Below are 21981 nucleotides of genomic sequence, written 5' to 3'. Positions count from 1 at the left end.
CCATCTGGTGTTATAAGGCATTATTTCCTGAAATGTTAAAGGGTTTGGCCACTTGCCACCAAAACATACAAAGCAACTATTTTCCAGTAAAAAACTTCAAGCAAACTAAGAGAAAGCAATTTATTGTATTTTCATTATAAGACTTTAAGGTCATCTCCACTGTTTTACAAAACATTTAAAAATTATCCTTTTACAAGCAAGGATTCTAGAATTCAAAATATAATCTCAAATTAATTTAAAATATACTTAGCAAAACTTCATTTAAACAAGCTGCCAGTAGTTTATACAACCATATTTCTCTTTTAGTAGGTAATTAAATTCTGGTCATAACTTAAATGTAGCTGTTTCTTTACTGCAAGAAAAGCTCTAGCTAGTGCTGGTGACTTAAGTTTTAGGTGCATTTGCTTTAAATGATTCCTGCTTTACAGAAAGATTGTTTCTTGTTTTGAGAAAGAAACAAAAGCTTGGATCTCTTATGAACTACAGAACATAACATATCAGAAATGTCTCTTTAAATGAAGAAAACAAGGATGCCTTTGATTATTCTGGAATTCTTTTGCTGTCCTTGGTAACAGAACATTGCCCTTAGCTGATAAGGGTGTGTTTAAAGATGCATGGAGAACACAGTCACAGGCTTCTGTGAACTGGGTAAAAGACAAATGCAAGTAAGACTCACTCTTAAATGTGAGACTCCAGCTGTTCTACAATGTAGTAGGTCACAGAAAAGTATACAGTAGTTGGGTTGCATGTTGTCATACTATAGTTACCCTTCAACTGCTGTGTAGATAGGTAAAAAAAACCCCAAAACCGACTATCAAAAACTCAGTATGCTTTAATCCACAGAGGAGGCATATTTATCACATAGTTTTAGTATACATCAAGGGTAAAAGCAGAGGGACAAGCTGGTTTGAGATTTATGCTCTAATAAGAGCTGCCTCAGCCAGCAGCAAGCTGAAGGTAGGAGTCTAGATAAATTGCCAGCTTTAGCAGCCATACTGCAAAGCAGGCAGGGAAAGAAAAAAATTCTATTTTTAATTAAGCAGCCAGTCAAAATTAACTTGAGAGCCCTTTCCTGTGCATACGTGGGTATCAGGAAGCAGCAGAGCATTGGCTCCACATTTGCCAAGCAAACCCAAGGAGCTGAGGATGACATAAGTGATGTGGTTTACAGCTCCCAGGGAAGCCACACCACACTGCAAGGCTGATTATCAGTGTGCCCTGCTTCTGAAGCTGGTACTTTGAGCAGTGGTTAATTATGGAATTTGTACATTTATATCATATGGCTATGTTTGTATACATCAAGCCTCTACTATGTGTACCTGCTCACTGCTGTAACTTCATCTTAAGACACTGAACCCTCATCTGAGCTAACAGCACAGCCTCACTGAAACTATGACCTCATCAAAAAGTTTTTTGTTCTCAGGTGGTCATCTCTTAACAGATCAAATAAACCACATCTCTTAAACCACTTCAATTAACCAAGGGGTTAATTACTTGCTCCTCCTTTCCTTAGCCACTTCTCATCCTAATCATGTGATTCCTTCCTCTCAATTCATTAAGCTTCAGGGAAAAAAAAAAGTAAAACTATTCTGATCAGCAGGGTAGTTTCCTGCTATTTTACTTTAATAAGATTCCTGTATGAACAGATCAGTGTCAGAGCCACCTTGGGAAAAGTGTGAGCACAAAGACTAAAATGAGCAGACCTGGAAGAAGGCAGAGGTCCAAAAGGCTGATGCATCTGGCTTGAGCTATCTCACAGAAGCAGAGTTCTTACCCTGAAACCAGGGTTTGCCAGAGTGTTACATTGACTCTACCTAGTCTGGGGGTTCAGTCTTAAGGTTAACCAAAATGTGGTGTGAATATCTGCATTAGAATTTACATTTTAATAGGAAGTGTCCAATAAGGAAATGAAAAGCACCTCTTGTTGATACATTTGTCTGACAAAACCACAAGAATTGCTCTTGAGAAATTACAACTTGTAATATCTGTACTTGAGGTGCAGATTTTCATCTACAGAATCAGCAAGTTGCAAAGATTATTTTTCAGATTAAAATGTCTTCAGTAGCCAGATCTCAATACATTAAAACCCCACAGATACCTTGCCTCTGACTTGATCTCTGGAATATGTTCATATAGGAGGTAATTCTGGTTACACTGATTTCAGCTGACTAAGGATTCCTTCTGAGTCTATAGGCATAAAAATTAAAAAAAATTAAAAAAAAATAAAAAAAGGACTTTAGTAATGCCAGTTCTTAGCCTATAAATAAAAAAACATTTTCAAACAATAAAATCTTGAAACCTAGAAGCACCACAAAGGAGCTTTAGTTTTAGAACACTGCATGTTTCATTCTGGCTAAAACAATAATTGCTGTGCAATGATTAAGTACACAGGTACTCTTACTTAAGTTAGTATTGCAATTGCAAGACTGGGGTCATAATATATGCCTTTTATAACAAAAGAAACATTCACCTGCCACCTTAGATTCCAATATATACACTTACCAAAAGAACTATTCACATAGTAGGATACTGTTTATTCCACAGACTTGAGAATCTTATTTTGTTTCCCAGCTATACAGCAATAAACTCTTCTATTTTGACAAGTAAAAAATTAAGGCTGAAAAAGCTAGATCTAAGACCCAGAACTGTGGCTTCTAAAGACTCACTGCTCCCTGTCAGATATTTGTATTACTACTTGCTGTGGAAAGCAGATAGCATTTAACAGTTTTGTTTTTTTCTAAAGAAGAGGTGGCAAAAGGGAAGGAAGATAAGGACAGTACTTCTCACAGTGTACCATTTACCTGAAAAAACAAGGAGGGAATGCAAGAGTAGATCAGCATTAAAATGAATCCAAATAAGTCTTTTAAAGAAATTTCACAATCTGAAAAGCTACATGGATATAGGACATTTAAAAAACAGTAAAACCCAGGAAGAAATCATCATGGCTTTGGGGCAGGAGGTTTGAAGAAACCAATCTTCCGGCAGTATTGGACAAGAAATGGCACAGAAATGATTGTGATGCTGATCCTTACTGGAGCAAACAATTTGTGAACAGCATATGCCAGGAGAAATGTGCTTGTACCAGCTGCCATCTTAGACTGCAAGGATGATTCAGAGAAACCAAGTTTGAAGAGAACTGCAGTCATATCCACACCACTGGGGAAAAAGAAAAGAAGATTTCTTTAAGGTTGTAAGATGAAAAAATATAAAGTGCTATTTTTCCCAGGGAATTTAATGTGGCATACTTCCAATTCTGGGATTTATGTTTAAATCTAGGTGTTAAATACTTCTCTAGCAACAACACGTAATATTTTCAGATGCACTTCTTGTTCTTCAGTTGACAAGTTCCCTGTGAAGTTCTTAATTATGTTCTTCATTTTACAACTCTATAGCTGCAGCATGTGCATTGAGAATACTCAGTCCCATGCTCAGCCCTCAGATATAAAATAACCTATTTCTCTGCTTTTGAGTTTTTAAAAAAAGTTAGACATTTGGGAATTTGTGTCAGAAATTAATCTTCCCAAAATTTACAATAAAGCCTATTTTGTGTCTTGGTGAAATAGATCAACACAGATCAACTCAAACCACATAAGGTACCTGTTGTTAGTCTTACAGTGTTGCAAAAGAATAATACAAAGCTTTTAAAAAGAAGTGTCTTAGCTAAAATTTAGTACATGAAGGAAAGAGTATAGGTCTCAAGCATTATCCACCAAATCCATTAATATTTTAATTCTCTGATAGCATATTTCATCAAGGTTCCCACCTTTAGAGTAATTTTCCAAGATAATTTGTTACTGTATTTTTTTTTCAACTACAGAAACTGACTTTAACACCCAGAAAAATAAAATTTATCTCTAAGCTCCAGCCCTATTGTATGGCTCTATCTGTACAGACCATAATACTGTTTGAAAACAAAAGATATGTCTGCAGAACTAAAAGAAATTACTCATCTGGCTAATTATTCTGGTTTAATTTCTACTCTTCTGTTCTCACCTGCCCACCATAGACTGTGAACCTATGCAAAAAGACCACATACATCTATCTTCTCTCATGCCTGTTGGGAGATGAGTTCCATTAATGGATCCATCTTCATAAAATTTCACAAGATTTCTGTGTATAGATCAAACAGGCATAAAGTACCTATCTCCTTCCAGAAAAAAAAATACAATAGTAAGAGGTTTTTTTCTTGGCTAAATTACTACCAAAGGCTACAGATCAGTGTACAAACCTCACCTTGACACAGCCAGGTAGAAGATTCCTAGAGATACTAATGAAATTCCAACATGGAATGAAACCCCTACAGCACCATATTCTTTAAAAACTTGTTTCAGCTGCTGGGATTTGTTGAGTTTCTTGTTTTCACCACTGGGATCTGTGGTTGTCTTTTCTGGGGATACACCTGCATCCTAAAATGAGAACAAAAGTATTTTTTAGCATTAATCACAATGCCATATTCCAGTCAGCTGAACCAATCCCAATAACGAAGGAACTGGCTTGCAGACAGTGCTGCTCAGAATGCTTTGGGAAAGATGATTAACAGACTTTTGCTCCTTCATATCAGGACAGCAGGTGCCTGTGGTAGAGCCCATGCAAACTCCTTTTACCCAACTATTCATATCAAAGGGATGCACTGAGCTGGGTGTGAGTTCTTAGTGCAAGTTTCATTAGTTACTACAGTCCCAGGCTTCCATTTGCTCCCCTGTGTGCTGAGGCACACCCACACAGCTGCCTGAGAGAGGAGACTCAGGTGCCAGAGAAATCTTTGCTCACACCCACCACTCAACTTTACCCAGGCAATTCTTGTAGCACAGGTTTTTGTTTCAGGGCTAAGGATGATGACACTGGAAGCCTATGTGATCCCACACTGCTGCTGCCTTACTACAACTTACTGACAGAAGTAGTTCAACATTCCAGGTCTTATAAATCATCCTCTGTAGATCTGTTTAAAGAAAAGGAAGAAACTGGGAATTGCTACCGGTGACAGAAAACAGCAATACTGTTGCCATGGTATAGACAACAGCTCTGCAGACACGCCAGTGCTGGTGTGAACAGACTGATTTCACTGAAAATGTTAAATTCATTGCCAGCTTTTCATCCAGGAAAATTTAAAGTGCCTGCTAAAGTATACCCAAATGCAGGCAAAGAACAGCATATACACTGCTGGTACTAAGACAGCCCTTGAATACCTTGTAGGGAAAGAAAATGTTTCCACCAAGAGCTCAGGATTTTTCCTCTAATTGGTACTACATGGCTGCTACATCACCCTGTTGCAGAACTCCTCATTCTCTTACTTTTCAGTTTTATTATAGAAGGGGAGAAGAAAGAATGCTCTTTTAACTCTGTCTGTACAATGTAAATACCAAATTTAAATATTGAATGGTTCAGTTGAATAAACTGAACAAAATAGTCTCATAATTCCTTCTGCTAAAGCTGCCCTAACAATTCAATTAACACCACATGCTTAACCAAGAATACTCATTTACTCAGTGTGACTTTCATAAGGACCAAGGATTGGTATTTTAAGATCTAATAGCTTAGAGTGAATTTTTCATCCAAACAAAAATTATTATCTATTTAAGAAGCCAAATACGAAGACTTTTTTTAGATAGCTACAGTGAAAATAGGAACTGACAGTCTACAAAGGTACATTAGCATCAGAGGAACTCTTGGTCTTAAAGCTACACTTGCAAGGCAGAGAATAAGGACTGGAAAATAGCTTGTTCTCATCATTCAACCACACTTCTATTCACTTGTGGCCTCACAAATTCTCTGAATGGTATGGAAGCAAGATTTTACAAAAGTATTCAACAGTGTCACAGTTTGGATATTATTTGGGCTACCCCCTACTGTCAAGTCCTGAAAAACATACAATTTAGCAAAGAAAGCTACTTATTTTCTATATAATTAGGCTACAATATTTCTGCTAAAAGCAAATTTCATTCCCATTGTTTAGGCAAAGAGTCTTGAAAACAAAAGCATGAAAACAAATCTGAAGCATCATGTTATGCATTATGCATTGTAATGAGGCTACAGAAACTGACCTGGAAATTAAGCTGTAGAAATCAAATGATGCTTTGTGTGGAAAGCTCACATTCACAACCTTCACACACGCAGGTATAAACATGATTTAACACTCTACTGCAATGTAAATACCAGTTATGTATAAGGCCTTTATCTGTCTTTTCTCCTCGAGTTAATCCAAATTTTCATCAAAACCAACGAATGACAGACATACAAATTTGTCCTTCCCATCTAACCTTGAAAGCACAGTAAGCATATAACTAACCAGGTGCATGTTCTTATTTCATCGCTCAGCTAAAAGAAAAAAGCACAGAGCAGGCAAAAGACCCCTCTGCCACCCCGCTGCCAGGGACAGGGACATATGGCACTTGTAGAAAACCCTGGCAGCCACCAGAAACTTTGAGAATTAATGAAACCCCCTTTCTTTCCCCTCCATAACTTACCTGAAGTGCACAAAACCTGTGCGCTCCCAAGGGAAAACCCACCCCAGCCTGACCCCCACCACCGAGGCGGTGCGGGACCACTGTACCCCTCGTCTTTAAAACACTCCCCAGAGTTGTTAAAACACTTCCAGGTCAGGACGATTTGTGCTTTAATCTACGCTACCAACCGCTCAAGTTGCGCCGGGAGAGGTTTAGATTGGATATAGGGAACTTTTTCACTGGAAGGGTTATCAACAGGGCACAGGCTGCTGGAGGGTGGCTGAATCCCCACCCCTGGGGGTGTTTAAAAGCCGCAGATGCGGTGCTCAGGGACGCGGTTTAGCACCAGGCTCGACGGGGTTAACTTTCTGCTTGGACGCGGTCATCTTAACTCTTTCCCGACCAAGACGATTCCATGATCCCAAGACATCTCCCTCCAGAGGCGGGCCCCGAGGTCGCGCTGCCCCTCACACACTAGAGTTACCCCAAGGGGAGGAATCCCGGACCCCCCCTCCATCCTCCACCCTACCTTGGGAGAGGTACCGGCGGCGGATCGCAGCGTTACCAGAGGCGGCGGCGGACCCAGACCAACCCGTGCGGGTCGGGGACCGCAGCCCAAACCCGAAGGGACGGTGGCCATGGGGAAGCGGGTCGGGGGGATGCGCGGGAGCGCTGGTGGCCGCAGCAGGCCCAGGCGCACCAGGCAGTACATAACAACGGCGCAAAAAACAGCGCAGCCCCAGCTCTGCGTGCCGAACGGGACGGGCGGGCCAGACCTGAGCAGCCGAACACCGGCCCGGTTCGGGACGCGGCCCCTTTAAGGAGGAGGGCTCGCGACGCAGGGCGGTTACTTGAGGGCGGGCGGCGAGTGGCAGCGCTGCCCCCTGAGGTGGGAGGGGTGGGATAGGGCGAGGGGGCAATGGCTGTAGTCGTGTGCTCTGAGGGGAAAAGGTCTGCGAGTGTGGTGTGTTGCCCCTTGGGGCGGTGTGAGGCAGCCCCCTCCCCTGTCCTGTCTGGCTGAACCTCCTCCAGAGCTCTCCTGGAGGGAGCTGCAGGAGTGTGACTGCACCAGTTCTTGCGTGCTGCCCCTCAGGGTAGCTCGCTGGCCGTGGGACAGTTGCAGTGTCACCCCCCTACCGTGTCACCCCCTGCTATGTCACCCCGGGCCGTGTCTGTCACCCCCTCGGCAGTGCTCAGGGATGTAAGCATGGAGAGGAGGTGATGCATGGGGCTTTTCGGAGCGCTCCCGTGGTCTGAGTGTCCATTAAAGTGCAGAGGTGGTAAAAACGTCCTTGCTGCTGCAGCTGTGGTGCAAGGGGTCAGAGTGCAGGTGGTTTATTTAATTGCTGAGTATCTTGAGGAACTGTAGGTCATTTGCCAGAACTCGGTGATAGAAGGTGGAGTTCAAATGTAGGGCTTTTCCAGCCCAAAAGGGTTCGTAACATCTCTGGGACCAGAAGCAGCTTTCTGACAAGCACCAAGAAGGTCTTCCATGTCTAGCTTGGTTTCTCTATTAAAACCACAACAGGAAAAGCAGGAAATAAAAATATTATCGAAGTATAACATCACTGTAGGAGAACTGCAGATGTGGGGAGAGCTGTGGGGATATTGCTGGAAGGTGAATCCCAGCATCCTGAGGAGCTGTTTTCCACAGCTCTGGGAGGCTTTGCTTGTTGGCAAAGATCTCTCCACTTAGGGTACTTTTCAGGATTGGTACATAACTGCGGGAATTTCCAGACCTTTTGTGGTGTTCACTATTGATGTTACTAAACAGTTCACTATCTGTAAGTTGACTGCTGGCCTGTGCAATGCCAGGAGCTTACATAACTGCGGCTGCTGCAGCTTTCTGAAATGCCACCAGTGAGCAGGCTGTCCTCTGGGGCAGGGTAAGTCATGCCTCACCATATTCATGTACTGAAAAAATGCATCTGAATGCTAAGCTCTGGCTTAACTTCTCTTTTCCTGATAACTAAACCTTTCCTCTTCAGGCACGGTGTTGTTATTACCGTGGTGTAAGCAGACAGGGCTGAGTACAACAACTGTGTCAGAGAAAGAGGAGGTTTTCCCTCTAGAAGAGCGTGCAGTTTAGGGGCACAAGCTGGAACTGGACAGGAAAACATTGGATGGTACAATGCTAAAACTGCATGGTGGGGGACTCTTGTGAAGTGCAATGCACTGCAGAACAGATGGGTTTCAAGGAGTCTCTTGGGGGAAGACCAGGAGTGAGCTTTGCATGCATTATAAAGGCTACACTGGTCCTAACAAACAGCACTACCAGTTCTGGGGTTTTGTACTTCCTTTAGGTCTTACTTCATAAATTTCATCTCTGTCTGAATGCTTTGTAGAAAAATAGTTTCCTGGATCACAGTTTTACATATTTATTATGTTGCCATACTTACTATGTTTATTACTATGCCAAAACAATTTGCTAATGTGTTTTCTGTGACCATTTAAACACCAGCACCACCTGAGTAGGCAGGTGATGTTAACATGGCAATGCTCTAATCATAGCACACTACAATTTTATTTATTTATTTTGTTTCTAATTTTATTTTTCTGAATGATCAAAAATTCCAGGAATTAATTCTGGTCTCACTCCATAGAGAAGGTGTCAGTCAAGTTCCCCGGGCTGGACCACCATCTGCTTCTGCACATACACACTGTGTTTGTCTGGCAGACACATTAGAGCCATTGAAAGGTAGGGAACACAGAACTGCTCTCCTGTGGCAAATGTGTTAAGCTGCTTCTGGATGTCTAGAAAACCTGGGTAAGCACAGAAAAGAGCAGGTCAGCTAATGAGCCATAAAAGCATCAGGGTTGGCAGTTTTTTAAGTACAGTCTGTCTGGCTGCTGTATACAAAATTTCAGTGGATAATTTCACTTAGAAGCAGGGAAGAACAATACCACAAACATCAAATGATATATGCTCACTGAAAACCAAGCAAACGCCTGGGCTTAAGATACCTTAATGCAAAGATAATTTACAAATGCAATGAAAAAGACATTAGCTCCATCCTGCTCACTGTAACTAAGACAAAGGGGAGAAGGGATGACTTTCAAAGACATCTCAAGATATTTACAGTTCTCCCAAGTGTGTTCAACTGTCCTGAAACAAGACCATGATGTGTTGAGATGTGAACCCCAAATCAAGATGGTTTAAGGAGTTATTATTTAAAAATAGACCTGGATTGATGATGAACTTGACCTGCTGCATTTGTGCTCTGTTTGAACCACAGCTTCATCTCAGCCTGTTGCTACATAGATTTGCTATGATTTTCCTTTTGTAATTTTCCAACAGCCAGATAATGCTGCTCTGGTTTTGTTATTAATGCTGTTTGTTGTTATTGTGTTGTTACTGTTTATCATCAGTAAGAATAAAGATGGGAATTAAGATGAGAGATTGCCAAAGAGGCAGTAAGTATAATATCACCAGAAGATGCACTTAGATTCCTGTGAGGCTAAAATTTTCCATTGTGACCATTTTCTAAATGTAACTAGAGATCCATGTTGCAGAACTGTTCATTCTAAGGTCTGTCAGGAGCATGAGCTAAGTACTGCCACTGATGCTTGTGAGACCCCACAGTGACCTCTTTCAGAAGTTAAGTTTATTTGTAAGGATAGGTGTAATTAGTGATTCAGCAATAGTTACTTTTAATAATGTCTTACTCAAAATTCAACGATGTTTTGATGATGAAGAAGTCTTAGAAGTCTAAGTTTTATAAATTGCATGAGAGCAAATTCATTACATGTTTTCCAAATAATTTAATCCCAAAATAATTTTGGGGTCATGAATGTGATAGTTCTAGAATGTAATGCCCTCTAATGGGCAAGGAGGAGATGGTTCCTGTGTGAGAGTGAGAGGCAATTGCTTATGCGTGATAGAAGCTCTATCATATAATATTATTACAAATAGAGTAATGCCATGTACATAAATATAATGAGAGAAGTTAGGAACTTATCATGAACCTCATTTAGAAAAGAAGCTAAGGCAAATTTTTTTTATATTACAGTAAATTAAGGGCATGGCATGTGAACTAGTTTTAAGTGGCCTAGTTCTTTAGTACATTGTTTTTTTCACATCATGTTCCAAGGGTGCTTAGATTATGTAGATGAGGTAATGTGGGTAGTTGATAAGGTGAACATCAAGTAAAATGATATCAGAAAAGGAATATCAGGAAATTTTGTTCCCTTGAAATTAAAATTTGTATCTGTGCAAAGTATCAAACAGCACCTGTTTATTGGTATTTGAAAACCTGGTGTCTTCTGTTCAGTGGGAGGACCCTGCACTGCTAAGATAGTTAAATCTAATGGAAGCTAGCCCAGCTATTTTTGTCTCTGAGAGGAACTCAGAATGAGAATAAACTCCAAACAAGACAGCAGAGAATGATTTACCTGCTTTAATTACTGGGGAATCCTTGAAAAGTGGGGCTGTGTAACCTTGTTTCATTCCAGTGCCTTGGGGATGTATGGGAACTTCCATTGTGGAGCTCTGGTTGTCCAAGCAAGGGGAACTATGGCTTCAACCCTTTAAAAGCAAATCTTGCACTTTGCTGTAGGAGCCTCTGCACAAAGGTGAGTTTCATCTACTAACTAGATCTTGCTCTTTGCTCATTGATGCCCCAGTCTTGCTAAGCAAAAAGGGTTGTAAAGTAAAAACAGAAGAGAAGTGAACGCACCCAAATTGCTTGTATTTATGTGACCAGATGATGATTTCAAGTGCTCATCCTTGGCACACGTGTGGGTGAGCAGAGTGTTGCTGGTGAGCAGGGAAGGTCCCTGCTCTCTTTCTCATGGAGAAAGCATTATTGATACAGCACCTTAGCAGCATTAGTGCTACTCTACACAGGAGTCCTCTTCAGTAACCTTCTGATGAGATGGTTTTTTTCATTTGAATGCTGTGTTGTACAGCCATTTGGATGTGTGAGTGAAAATTCCATCCAATGTCTCCTGCTAGATTGATAGCCCCAGCAAAGCTAGGTTATTTATTCACAGAAGAGATAAACTACAGGGAATGGCTGTGCTCCCCCTGGCATGCCTTTTCCAGACCCAGTCTCCCTGGAGCTGTAGGCTTTGTGGCTCTCTGAACTGTAACCCTGACTGTACTGGAATGTTTGGGACTGAGGTCCCCAGGACCATGTGTGGCCCAGATTAGAAAGATGTGGTGGGATAATCTTCCTTAGCACCCATTAATGTTTCACCTGAACATGGAAGGTATCTTAGTCTCCTTGTCCAAGCTGCTCTTGGCCTTTTCTTTTTATCTCTGCATAACAATGCTGCCACTGAAGACACACAAAATCTACTTAGAAGTCACTGTCCTCACCTTTTGGTGATTATCAACATTTGCTGAACTCAGTGCTAGTTCCCTGAGATATGTAACCATGTACCCACTCACACTCACAAGGCTTCAACCCTTAAGTCACCTTTTTTTTGGTATCCAGCAAAATTTCCATTCCTCATATCTGTGATGAAGTTACCATCTTCTACCCTTAGGCTGATATTTATTTTGCAGTGTAGTGCAAACAATTCATTCAGGTACCTGGGGTTTGGCATTTGGATAAGATTCCAGCTGGCTATTTAATTTATCATTCAGTGCAGTCTACTCTGAGGAGAGGTGTTGGCTTTAGACCCACACCTCTGGAAAAGAGCTGCCAGACTTTTAAAACAGATGAAGTCAGTTATCGCAATGAAAGTTCTGATGAATATAACAGAGAGAGGGATGAAAAACAATACTGTTTACTGATTATTTTTTTTTTTATGTGTGCTGCTATTAAAATGGTTAAAGTGGTATTTTGGGAAGTGAAAAAATATGGTACTGAATTTTTAAAGCCAAATATTTCAATTGCTTTGCCTCCTCAAGCTGTTTTACACCTCTTCTGATTGCCATGCGCATTCAGATATGTACAGTCTCCTTTAGATTTATTTTTTATTTGTCTCACTAGTAGTTTAGCTTCATGAGAACAGAGGAAAAATTATGCAAGGGTCGTGTTTTGTGTTTGTTCTTCTAAATGTTCAGCAATTTCAAATTGCCAGTTGTCCTCTCCTTCTCCAGGCTTAAAGGCTAAGTAAATAGTTGATAACATTCTGTTGTAGCAACCCATGACTCAGATTCTCAAGTGCATATTTCTTGCCCTTTGCTCCTGACCAGCACTGCAATAACGCAAATTGTCAGCCTGTTTAGACAAAACAAGGAACAGTCAAGGCCACGTTCCCGCTTTCCTCCCTCTCACTGCATAATGCCATAATGAGATTCAGGCCAAACAACTCAGGGCAATGCAGTATTCAATCTGCAGTGTACTCAGAAAAGGCTGATGTGAATTACTAAACGCAGTCATTAGCCCCTATTTATATGAGGTTACTGGAAATTGTTCCTACATCTTTCAGCTGGTTGTGCTGCTGCACTGGAACATGGCCTTTCAAGGTGCGTGACGAACTCATTCTCTACTCTAATACAAGTGAGTTTACCTTGCAGATTTTAAAAACACACCTTTGGTTTGCCAAAGAAGTTCTGATATGACTGGCCATCAGGAAAAAAACCTTCTGTGAACTTCCTTAAAAGCACAGAGGCCAAGGTGGTCTTTAACTCCTGCCTGCTCCACAGAGCCAGTACTTAGGAGAAGCTTTTGTCAGGAGGGAGAACATGCCATCATTTGGTGCCTTCATCTGCTGCTTTTTTCAGCCAGAATTTGAGATGCACCCAAAATTAAATGATCAATCCTTAAATAGTAATAGCAATACTTGCATTGATACAGGCACTTAATAGTGTGAGTAGCATAAAATATGAGCCCCTAGCTATGGAGTATTGTAAAATACAAACAACAGTTCTAAGGAGCCTTTCAGCCTGCTGACCTTTGTAACAATCCCTAAACATGGGGAATATTATTTTAAAGCATCTAACCTATCACTTATAAAATATTTGCTATTTTTAAGCAGAATTTGGTATAGTAGGACCAATATAAATAGTCATTCTGTATAGGGTTGTCAACTTTGAGATCTTACAAAATAAAGAGACTTTTCTTGGGCTCTGGGTGTGTGATCACCCTGTTACTAGTTGTATTACTAGTGTCATGTTATTGATCTGATCTTGCATTATGGTGGTGTTTGTTAAATGCAAGCACCCATCCATCATCAGTTAACCACTGTGAATGCAGAAGTTCTGTCTGTAATAGAATGAAGTCTTTTAACAGGTCTGGCAGATGTTGCTGGTAAGCAGGCATTGTAGGAACTTGTCTGGGACCAGATTTTAATGTACAAAGATTTTGGCAAATTATCTGGAATAGCAAGAAGGCAGAATGGAAGGATGATGCTTGGTTACTGATGGGTATTTGTCCCTTGCCAAGCACATGCCTTACAGGGTTTGGTCAATGGATGGCACTGCTGACCTTTTCACAGCTGGTCTCATTTTGGGAGCTGGCTTGTGCAAAGTATTTATGACTCATTGTTCAGGCTAAACCATGTCTGAAAACTTGCTATTGCAAAGTGGTTACTAAAGTAGTAGTTATGCAGGCAACTGCCTTGTAACAAAGACAGAGCAGATGTTGTGGGCCAGTGCAGAGATGTAGGAGGGAAATCTAACCAAGTCCTCAGCCAGTCCTCATTCATCACTCCTAGGTTCTCACTGGGAAAAAAGGGTGCTGCACCTCATCCTGTGTGGGTACAGAAAACAGAGTGGGATTTTATTTTTTTTTTTTAAATTGAGAAGGCCTACAGTACATTTTACTAATAAGAGCTCAACCTGCTTGGGCTCTGAGACAACAGTAAGTCATGGAGCTGTTCTGTTCTGAGCTAATGAGCTCTGCTGAGAAAAAGCTGTATTACTTCAGGCCTGAGGCCATGCTAATGTGGTTACCTGGTTTCTAAGAAAACTTGGAGCCACTGCCAAGTATGAGCATATCTGCTGAGAATAAATTGTTGTATGCTTTTTTACTGCTGCAGAAGGTTCTTTACTTGTTCTTCAGATGTACATCCAGTTGCCTAAATATTCTTTCAAGAACCACTATATAAAATTTACTACAGTATCAACTCTCCTTCAGAGTTCCTTCCTTCAAGGAATTTTCATTAAAGTGTCCTCAGCACTATGGAAAGAGAGAATAAAGCTCTTCCACTGTATTACTTTCCATTATTCATTATTTCTTAATAATAAGACATTCTTCATTATTTGATCTCCTATGGGATAATACATGAGAATTCACTTATTATTCATGGATTTACCAAGTTTACCTATTTATTATGTACTGCTTATCACTTGAGCTCACTGAGGCAAATTCTTAATTGCACTGTTGTAAGTCTAGAGTCTGTAAATTAGGAGAGAAGAACAAGAAGATAGAGCAATGTGAATTTAAGTGGAGAATCAGAAAAGAGAGCTGAGAAATTGAAAACAATAAGGATCTTGTGTAAAGACTATTAAGATTGAAAGAAAAGAAGAAACAGAAAAAAAGTGAAAGGGAAGGTCTAGAAGAAAAGCTGTCTATGAACAGCTCCTCTTATTCCGGAATCCTGGATGTTTAAAAAACAAACCTGATTCCAAAAGCTCCTCAACAAACAGCCTGATAACATTCTTTGTTTAGCTGGATGCAGTTAAGTGGATAGTGTTGCAATGGTATAAAACTGACATAAATCAAAGATTGATTTGTGCCTTTATTACCAGGCTGCCAGAACAGCAGACTCAGTCCTATGGAAACCCCCAGTGGTTTCTATGGTGCATCATCTCCTACATATTAATAGATCACTTATCTTCTGGAAATACTTCCAAGTTAAGAAAAATAATAAATTAGTTGTCCATTTTACTTCTAATTGGGGGTCAGAAGTGTTGAGCTCTTGAAAAAGTGAAGGTTTTGCTAATAATCAGAAATAATCAGCATCCTATGGTGCTATCTGCTTTGTTCTTAGTTGTTTGTGAAGTGTCAGATTTTTAAAGGGTATACCACAGGTAGCCAAGAGATGATGATTTTGGGGAAGCTGCTCTGCTGACAAAGTGGAACTGACTTTTGCTGGCCTGAAAATAAGGTGTTTCTCATCTTTGGGGCTCTAAAAAACTAATTTTGCCTAGGCTTTGAAAAGCCTTTAGCCACAGGACTGCAGGCAAATGGAATTGTACTGGAGAAAATAACTGTCTGCTAAAAACTTCACTAGGTTGAGCAGGGCTGTTTTGTACTGACTGATTCATGAAGCAAATGGACATCAGTGTTTATCAGTTCTTGGTAATGGTCTGTATGAGTTCAGCTTTTTGATGCAGCCTTGGGGGTTTGGCATTTTTCCTGGATAATGCCTGAACACACAAACATTAGGCATGTGGTTGTAATCAGTTTCCATGGAACAGCATTAAAAGCTATTTAAGAAAGAAAGAAAAACGAGCATGTCTTTTTATATATTTTTTTATAGAAAGTAATCAATTCTAAAAGCTTGTGTGAAGCAGTTCACAAACTGACACAGTGCCACACAGAGATTTTTATTTCTGCTTTTGCTAGGGGTAAAGTATTTATAAGTACTTGTTACAGGCAACCACTGTGCAGACAGAAGTTATATGAACATTTATCATTCTGGTTTATCTTCACTTGATGTACAGACAAACTGCTTTGATAAACACTGCAGTCTTTTCTAAGCAAATATTTAATATTAGTATCTAATTCTAAATGAACAAAAGAGATCAGGCTAAGTTAAGATAATTTCTTTCTTTTTTGTTATCAGGATAAAGCCAGGAATTTAGGTGGACTTTTTTTAAGTTGAGAAAATGGCACAGGCATAATAAGCTGGGGCATTAAGCATTCACAAATAGCCTCAAATAATGAACCAGCATGTAAACCAAGAGTGAACAAAGAGGGGAAAAAACAGCAGTAACTCTGCTTGTAGAGTGGGTAACTGCAAGGTGCAAGGAAGAGAAAGAACAGAGTGGGAAAGGGGAGCAGGATTGATTCAAGAAACAGAATCTTGTTACAAGCTGCCAGGGAATAGTGGCTGACAGAAAATGTAACTATTATTTCAACAAGATCTGAAAAATGCCTTGTCATTGTCATTTTGAATTGGGTCACTGTTGCTCCACTACCATCATTAGTGCTCGATCTGATGAAGCTAATAGAAACCAGGAATGTTAATTAGGAACCAGGTCAGCTGTCTTTCACTATTAGTGACAGTGTCTTCCAGCTGCAATACCTGAATAGACTTTCTCACATCCCGTTGCCAGACACTAATTTTTAAGAGCTTATAGACTCCAGATCAGTAACTTACCTAATATATTTTCTGAGCACCGCCAGAGACTGGAAAGAAATATTCTTGACTTTATGGTACTCTCTTCTCTTACAGTTCATTCTCTTGCAATAGGATGTTCTCCTCAGGCATCAGAGGATGCAGGTCCAGAACTGCCTCTGCAGAGATGCAACTTTATCTGTGTCCAGCATCCATGCACCCAGCCATGCATACAGCATCTCCTGCCTGCATGCAGGCTGGAAACTTGGCCAGAGGAAATTCACTTTTTTCAGAAAGTTTCTCTTCTATGATGGAAGAGATACAGAAATGTGACCCTTGAGGCACATGGGAACATTTGTCTTGGTACAGGTTGCCAAGCAGGGCAATTAGGGCCTGACCTTGTGACAAGCTCAGCGTGTGCTCCAAGAGACACTTGAAAAACCTTGGGACTTTTCAGATCTTTATTTAGAGGAATGAAGATATAATCAGTTTGCAGTATGTACTTCCGTGAACAATACTAATAAAATTGAAATTCATGCTTGGCAATAGATTTTTTAAAAAACTTTGTAAAATGCTAGATAGAAAAATACTTTCCATCTAGGTTAACAATAGGAGCTCTTGCATAAGCCACTGAAGCTTAAAAAAAATGGCTAAAAATAATTTTCTGAAATCTTCTAAATGGAACTGACTGAAGATAAAAATTGGAATAATTTCCTCCTGCAGGTACATTATGTTTAAATTTTTTTTATCAACATCTGAATTGCATTCCAGAAGCATTAACCATGTGTGCTCACAAATTATGATCTGTATTGCATGCGTTTATTTTTTGTAGTTAGAAATGCTGCAAATTGCTATTACGAAAAAAATTTAAGGATAATTATCCCCCCCACCACCTTGTCCAGCTTGATATTTCCTGCTGTAGACTACCAGGTACCAATTTGCTGTTTTCCTTCTGCAGTTGTTTACTACTTGGGTGCAAGAATGCCTAGCACAAAAGATATTAATCTTTCTAAAAATTTGTTGAAAATCATGGAACACTGCCAAATATTTTTCTCTTCCAAACATATAGGTGTACATTTTATAAATATTTCAGAATTTGTAACACCTCCATCCCTGTTATCTGTTTTAGTATGAAAGGACCTGAAGGTTGTACATTTCCATGCTCAAAGGTTTGGAACCTTGGCAACTACAAAGCTGTGTGGGGAAAAGTCTGATTAACAGGTTTGTTGTCTTGTGGTTTCAAAAGGACACAGATTTCTTCTTCACTTTCTTTCCTAAAACACAGTGTGAAAATACTCTGTGCTGCTCTCAGGCAGATGTTTCATTGTGCCTCAAGGATTCGGTGACTTTCTGCACATTTCTTAACTCACATAAGAATTATTTTGGTCAGCAGGTACTTCATAGCAGTATTTGGGGCTCTGAAAAAAAGAAGCAATACTTGTCCACTGCTGAAAAATATTTTGAACTTAGTTCCTTCATCATTCATCTGAAATTTTATTCTTATTTAAAAAAGCAAGTTTGGTTTAGAATGCTCTCTCCAGGATGTTTATAGTGCTGAGCTGCTTTCATTCTGCTGCTTTAACACGGGGCTGTGGGACAGTTTTTTGCTGGCCAGCTAATTAAATATTCAGATCCTGAGCTTTAATGAAATATTAATGATCTGGTAGTGGCTGAGCATCAGAAGCCTTGACAAAAGTCAGGCTTTTGACTCAAGCTTCTAGGGAAGGCAACTGCCTCTTTTAGTGCTGTGTTTTATTTTTTGGGGTCCTGGCTTAGTGTATGTACACTCTTTTTACCACCAGACAGAGAAGGTGAAGGAGAAAAACACAATTTCCTTTAAAATTTATTTAAGTTCAATGAGAAATTTAGGAGATATAGTTGGTAATGACCTAGAGGTGACTCATCCATTATGAGATAATCTGCCTTTAGCTGGAATTATTCAAATATAGTGAGGTGAAGACAAAAAACTATCTTCCAGAACAGAGAGAACTTCACATAGAAATAAGCAAAGTATTTTAAATTATTTGAACACTTTCAATCTTTAAAAAAAACCCTGGGTTCTTTGGGCTGCTTAGTGGAAGCAAATCAGAAGGAAATCTGATTTACCATGCATTGAGCTGAGCTTTCCAGTTTCTTTGTTAATTGAATGCAAAATAACAGGCCATGTCTGGCATACCTGGCTGTTTGTTTTAACCTAACTTCTTCTCTTTTTTTCCCTTCAAAAATAATAATTATAAAATGAACATTTCTTGGACTTGTTTTAGTGGTTAAAAGGAGTAGAGGCTCACCTGACATGGCTTGCCATCTGTTGATTGTAAATTTTGTTTCTGTTTAATCAGTTGTATCCTGATTAAAACAGCATGGACCATCTTCTGATGTTTAGAACTTAAGTTTTCTAAAATCTCTTGGCTTTTCATATTCAATAAACTAAAGAGCAGTGGGAGCTTGTAGTCTGAGTGCTGTTAGCAAACTCTGTGGACTGGCACAACAGTTTTAATCAGAAATAACTAGAATTTATGTGGTGTTGGACCTTGACATTTATTTTCAAGGATTTCTCACTAATAAGGCCCTTTCATACAGCCACTCAGTTATAATGGAACAAGTAAGGGAAAGAATTGGTTTCCATATTGCTGTACTGTGTACCTAAAAAACCTTGAGGGGAGAGAGGGAGAAGTTGAATGTCTGATCCTGCAACTCTCTTCACAGCAAAGCTCATACTAAGTCCTAGCTTTTCCATGATGAAGTCATAATCTTACAGAGTATTAATAAATAAATCATCTCTTCATCTTACAGAGCTGACAATAATGGATGAGAAGTTTCATCTTTCACTTGAGGTGTCTGGATGAGAATGTAGCCTGGAAAGTGCACTTTAAACTCTCCTGCTTCCTAGCCCTACATACTGCTGAAGGTAATTCTTATAATCTTGGTTATTTTTTTTATTTATATAGGAATATATTACTGAAAAACTTTGTAAACTTTTGGAAGAAACAGTGAGTATTTTAATGGAATGCTATTTTCCAGGAGCTTGACATCTTTCTTTTGTGTATTCTGGAACATAATCACCCTCAACCTGAAGTTAAACATTTCTGATTAATTCTTCTTGTATCACTTGCAGATAATTTGTTTCTTTGTCTATTGTGTTTGATTCTCATCTTGCATTGATGAAATCTTGCTCCTGCTGTCTAAGGGTGGCTACCCTGGTACTTCATACAAATATAGCTGCTAAATGACTCAGTGCTGTAATCAGTATTCAAACAGAACATTTGGCATCCTGTCATTTCAGTCATATAAATAACTTGGCAGTCCTCTAATGATGTGATGTGCTACCACATAATCACACAGCTATCTGGCTGCAAAAATGAATTAATTCCTTAATTTAGAGGTCTGCAGCATGCACTAGTCTTTTATGTTGTGTTTTCTTCAGCTAATCTGGAAGATAGACAAACAGCTTGGGATAATAATGGTGTAATTGTTCTCTCCCGAATCTTGACTGTTAGAAAAAGCTGCAACCAGTCGTAGTTGTCACTCTCGTCTGTTCCACCAGGGGGAGAAGCTCAGCAGTGTGGCTGAGAGGAAAGGGAGATAAACGATAAGTGAACTGTGCAAACCAAGACTATTCTGGTCAAGAAAACCTTTGTTTTATTATAAGCCCAAACACACCTTTTTTTTTTTTTGATATTTTGATCCCTTTATGAAAAGGGAGCTGTTTAACAAAAGTGTTAAATATAACTTGCTGTTTTCTAAGGGACATGGATGGATGACTTTCACATCCAAACCAAGCACCATGTCTCAGCCCTCTCCTGCAATACCATTGCAATACTATTGCCAGCACTCTGTAGCCTTTCTCACTTATAGTTCTGAAAGGAATAAAAAAAAAAAGTATAAAATGTATTAAATCTATAAAATGTATTAAAGAGATGTATAAAATCTTTAACCTTCTTTTATAGGTGAAGAACCAAAGAAAGGCCAAGCAGCTTTCTCAAGATATGCTGTAGATTCAGAGTAAAGACAGTGAATCATCCAGTTTGGAGTTACAAGTAATGAGACTAGAAAGAACAGTACAGTAAAGCTGACAAAATAAATCATAATCCTGCATGGATTTAAGTGATTGAAAGCACATCTCATGAGCACTTCTAAGGCTGAGATGCCTGATGTGATCCTCAGGTGACAGTACACTGTGTGCCATTTAAATTTTGGGCAAAGATTGTACCCACTGAATGTCCTTCACCTTGTTGTCTAATAAACTAGCTGGGGGCTGGGGAAATTAAGGGACAAAATCTTGGCTTCAGTGTTGAGATAGGGTGTTGAGTAGGGCAGAGAGAAATGCTTAACCTCTGTTATCTCAGTTTACATGGATGTAGGATAGATCTTACTGTGCTTACTTATCCAGCACAGTACAGCTGAATAGTTTAAGGATTAAGTGAAGGATTAAATGATACATGAAGAAACAGACAATCCATAAAATCATTCTTTTGAAGTATAATCCTGCCTTTTGATACAGGTTGTCTCAAAATTCTCAAGCCTAGCTCTGGGAAACTGGAAACCTCACTCCCAGAATTTCTGCATGTGTCTTGTTTACTGAAGGTCTGAATCCTTTTAGCATCTATCAGCATTCTTGTCTGAATCTTTCCTCCTGCACAAAGCTCAGCACCTGAGAACATGATAGTTAGAGCATGATAGTTTTATGTTGTATCAAGATGAACTCTGTACTTTCAATCCATTATAATGTTTGATCTTTCTGACCTCAAATCAAAACTATTTTCTGAAGCATTACCATGGTGATGCACAGCAGTGGATGGTCATTGCCAGTGCTTTTAGAGCTTTATTGAAATGTTTTTGAGCTGAAGGAAAATATTTATATGAAATACTAGTATATTATGTTGCAGATTGATTTACAATGAGATGCTATATAAAATACTTAATAGACTCTCTAAAATTATATCAAGATGAGTTACCAGAAAATTAAAAATACCAAAGTATATAGAGCTGCAAACACAGACATTAGTGTGTGATTAGAACCAAGCCTCTCCTTCCAAAGCACCAAGAGAAAAGCTGTTTCCTAGCAAATTGAGTAATAGTTTCTGAAAATTGGCAGCTATCTAGTTTCTGGGTAAGCCTTCAGTATTACCTATTCCTAAGAAACTTCTTTGGATTCACAGAGTGCTTACTATTGTGAAGCTAATAGATATGTTTTTGATTAATACATTTTTCCATTTGAATTGTGAGGGCAGTAACCTTTAGTCATACACAGACAAGATAATTTCAGTTCTAGGCTCAGTTCAGCATAATTGCTTGATTCAGAATCTGATATGTACATGGGCTTAATTATTTTGAGACTTTTTTTCCATTGTGATGATTA

At 39.4% G+C, this 21981-nt stretch overlaps 1 protein-coding gene across 1 annotated transcript; it reads right to left on the bottom strand.

Annotated features, from left to right (window-relative positions):
• Positions 1 to 108: 108 nt before the first annotated feature.
• FAM210B (family with sequence similarity 210 member B) lies at positions 109 to 7274 on the bottom strand. The gene is made up of 3 exons (XM_030463333.1): positions 6973 to 7274; positions 4234 to 4406; positions 109 to 3156 (listed from the first exon to the last, which is right to left on the bottom strand). Exons 1-3 carry the CDS (start codon positions 7153 to 7155, stop codon positions 2940 to 2942), a joined length of 573 nt encoding a protein of 190 aa, XP_030319193.1. The 5' UTR covers positions 7156 to 7274; the 3' UTR covers positions 109 to 2939.
• Between the last annotated feature and the right edge of the window lie 14707 nt (positions 7275 to 21981).

The sequence above is a fragment of the Calypte anna genome, chromosome 20, assembly GCF_003957555.1.
Source record: "Calypte anna isolate BGI_N300 chromosome 20, bCalAnn1_v1.p, whole genome shotgun sequence".
NCBI classification, from domain to species: Eukaryota; Metazoa; Chordata; class Aves; order Apodiformes; family Trochilidae; genus Calypte; species Calypte anna.
Note: the sequence above shows the minus strand (reverse complement) of the source record. Positions and strands in the feature narration are given on the sequence as shown.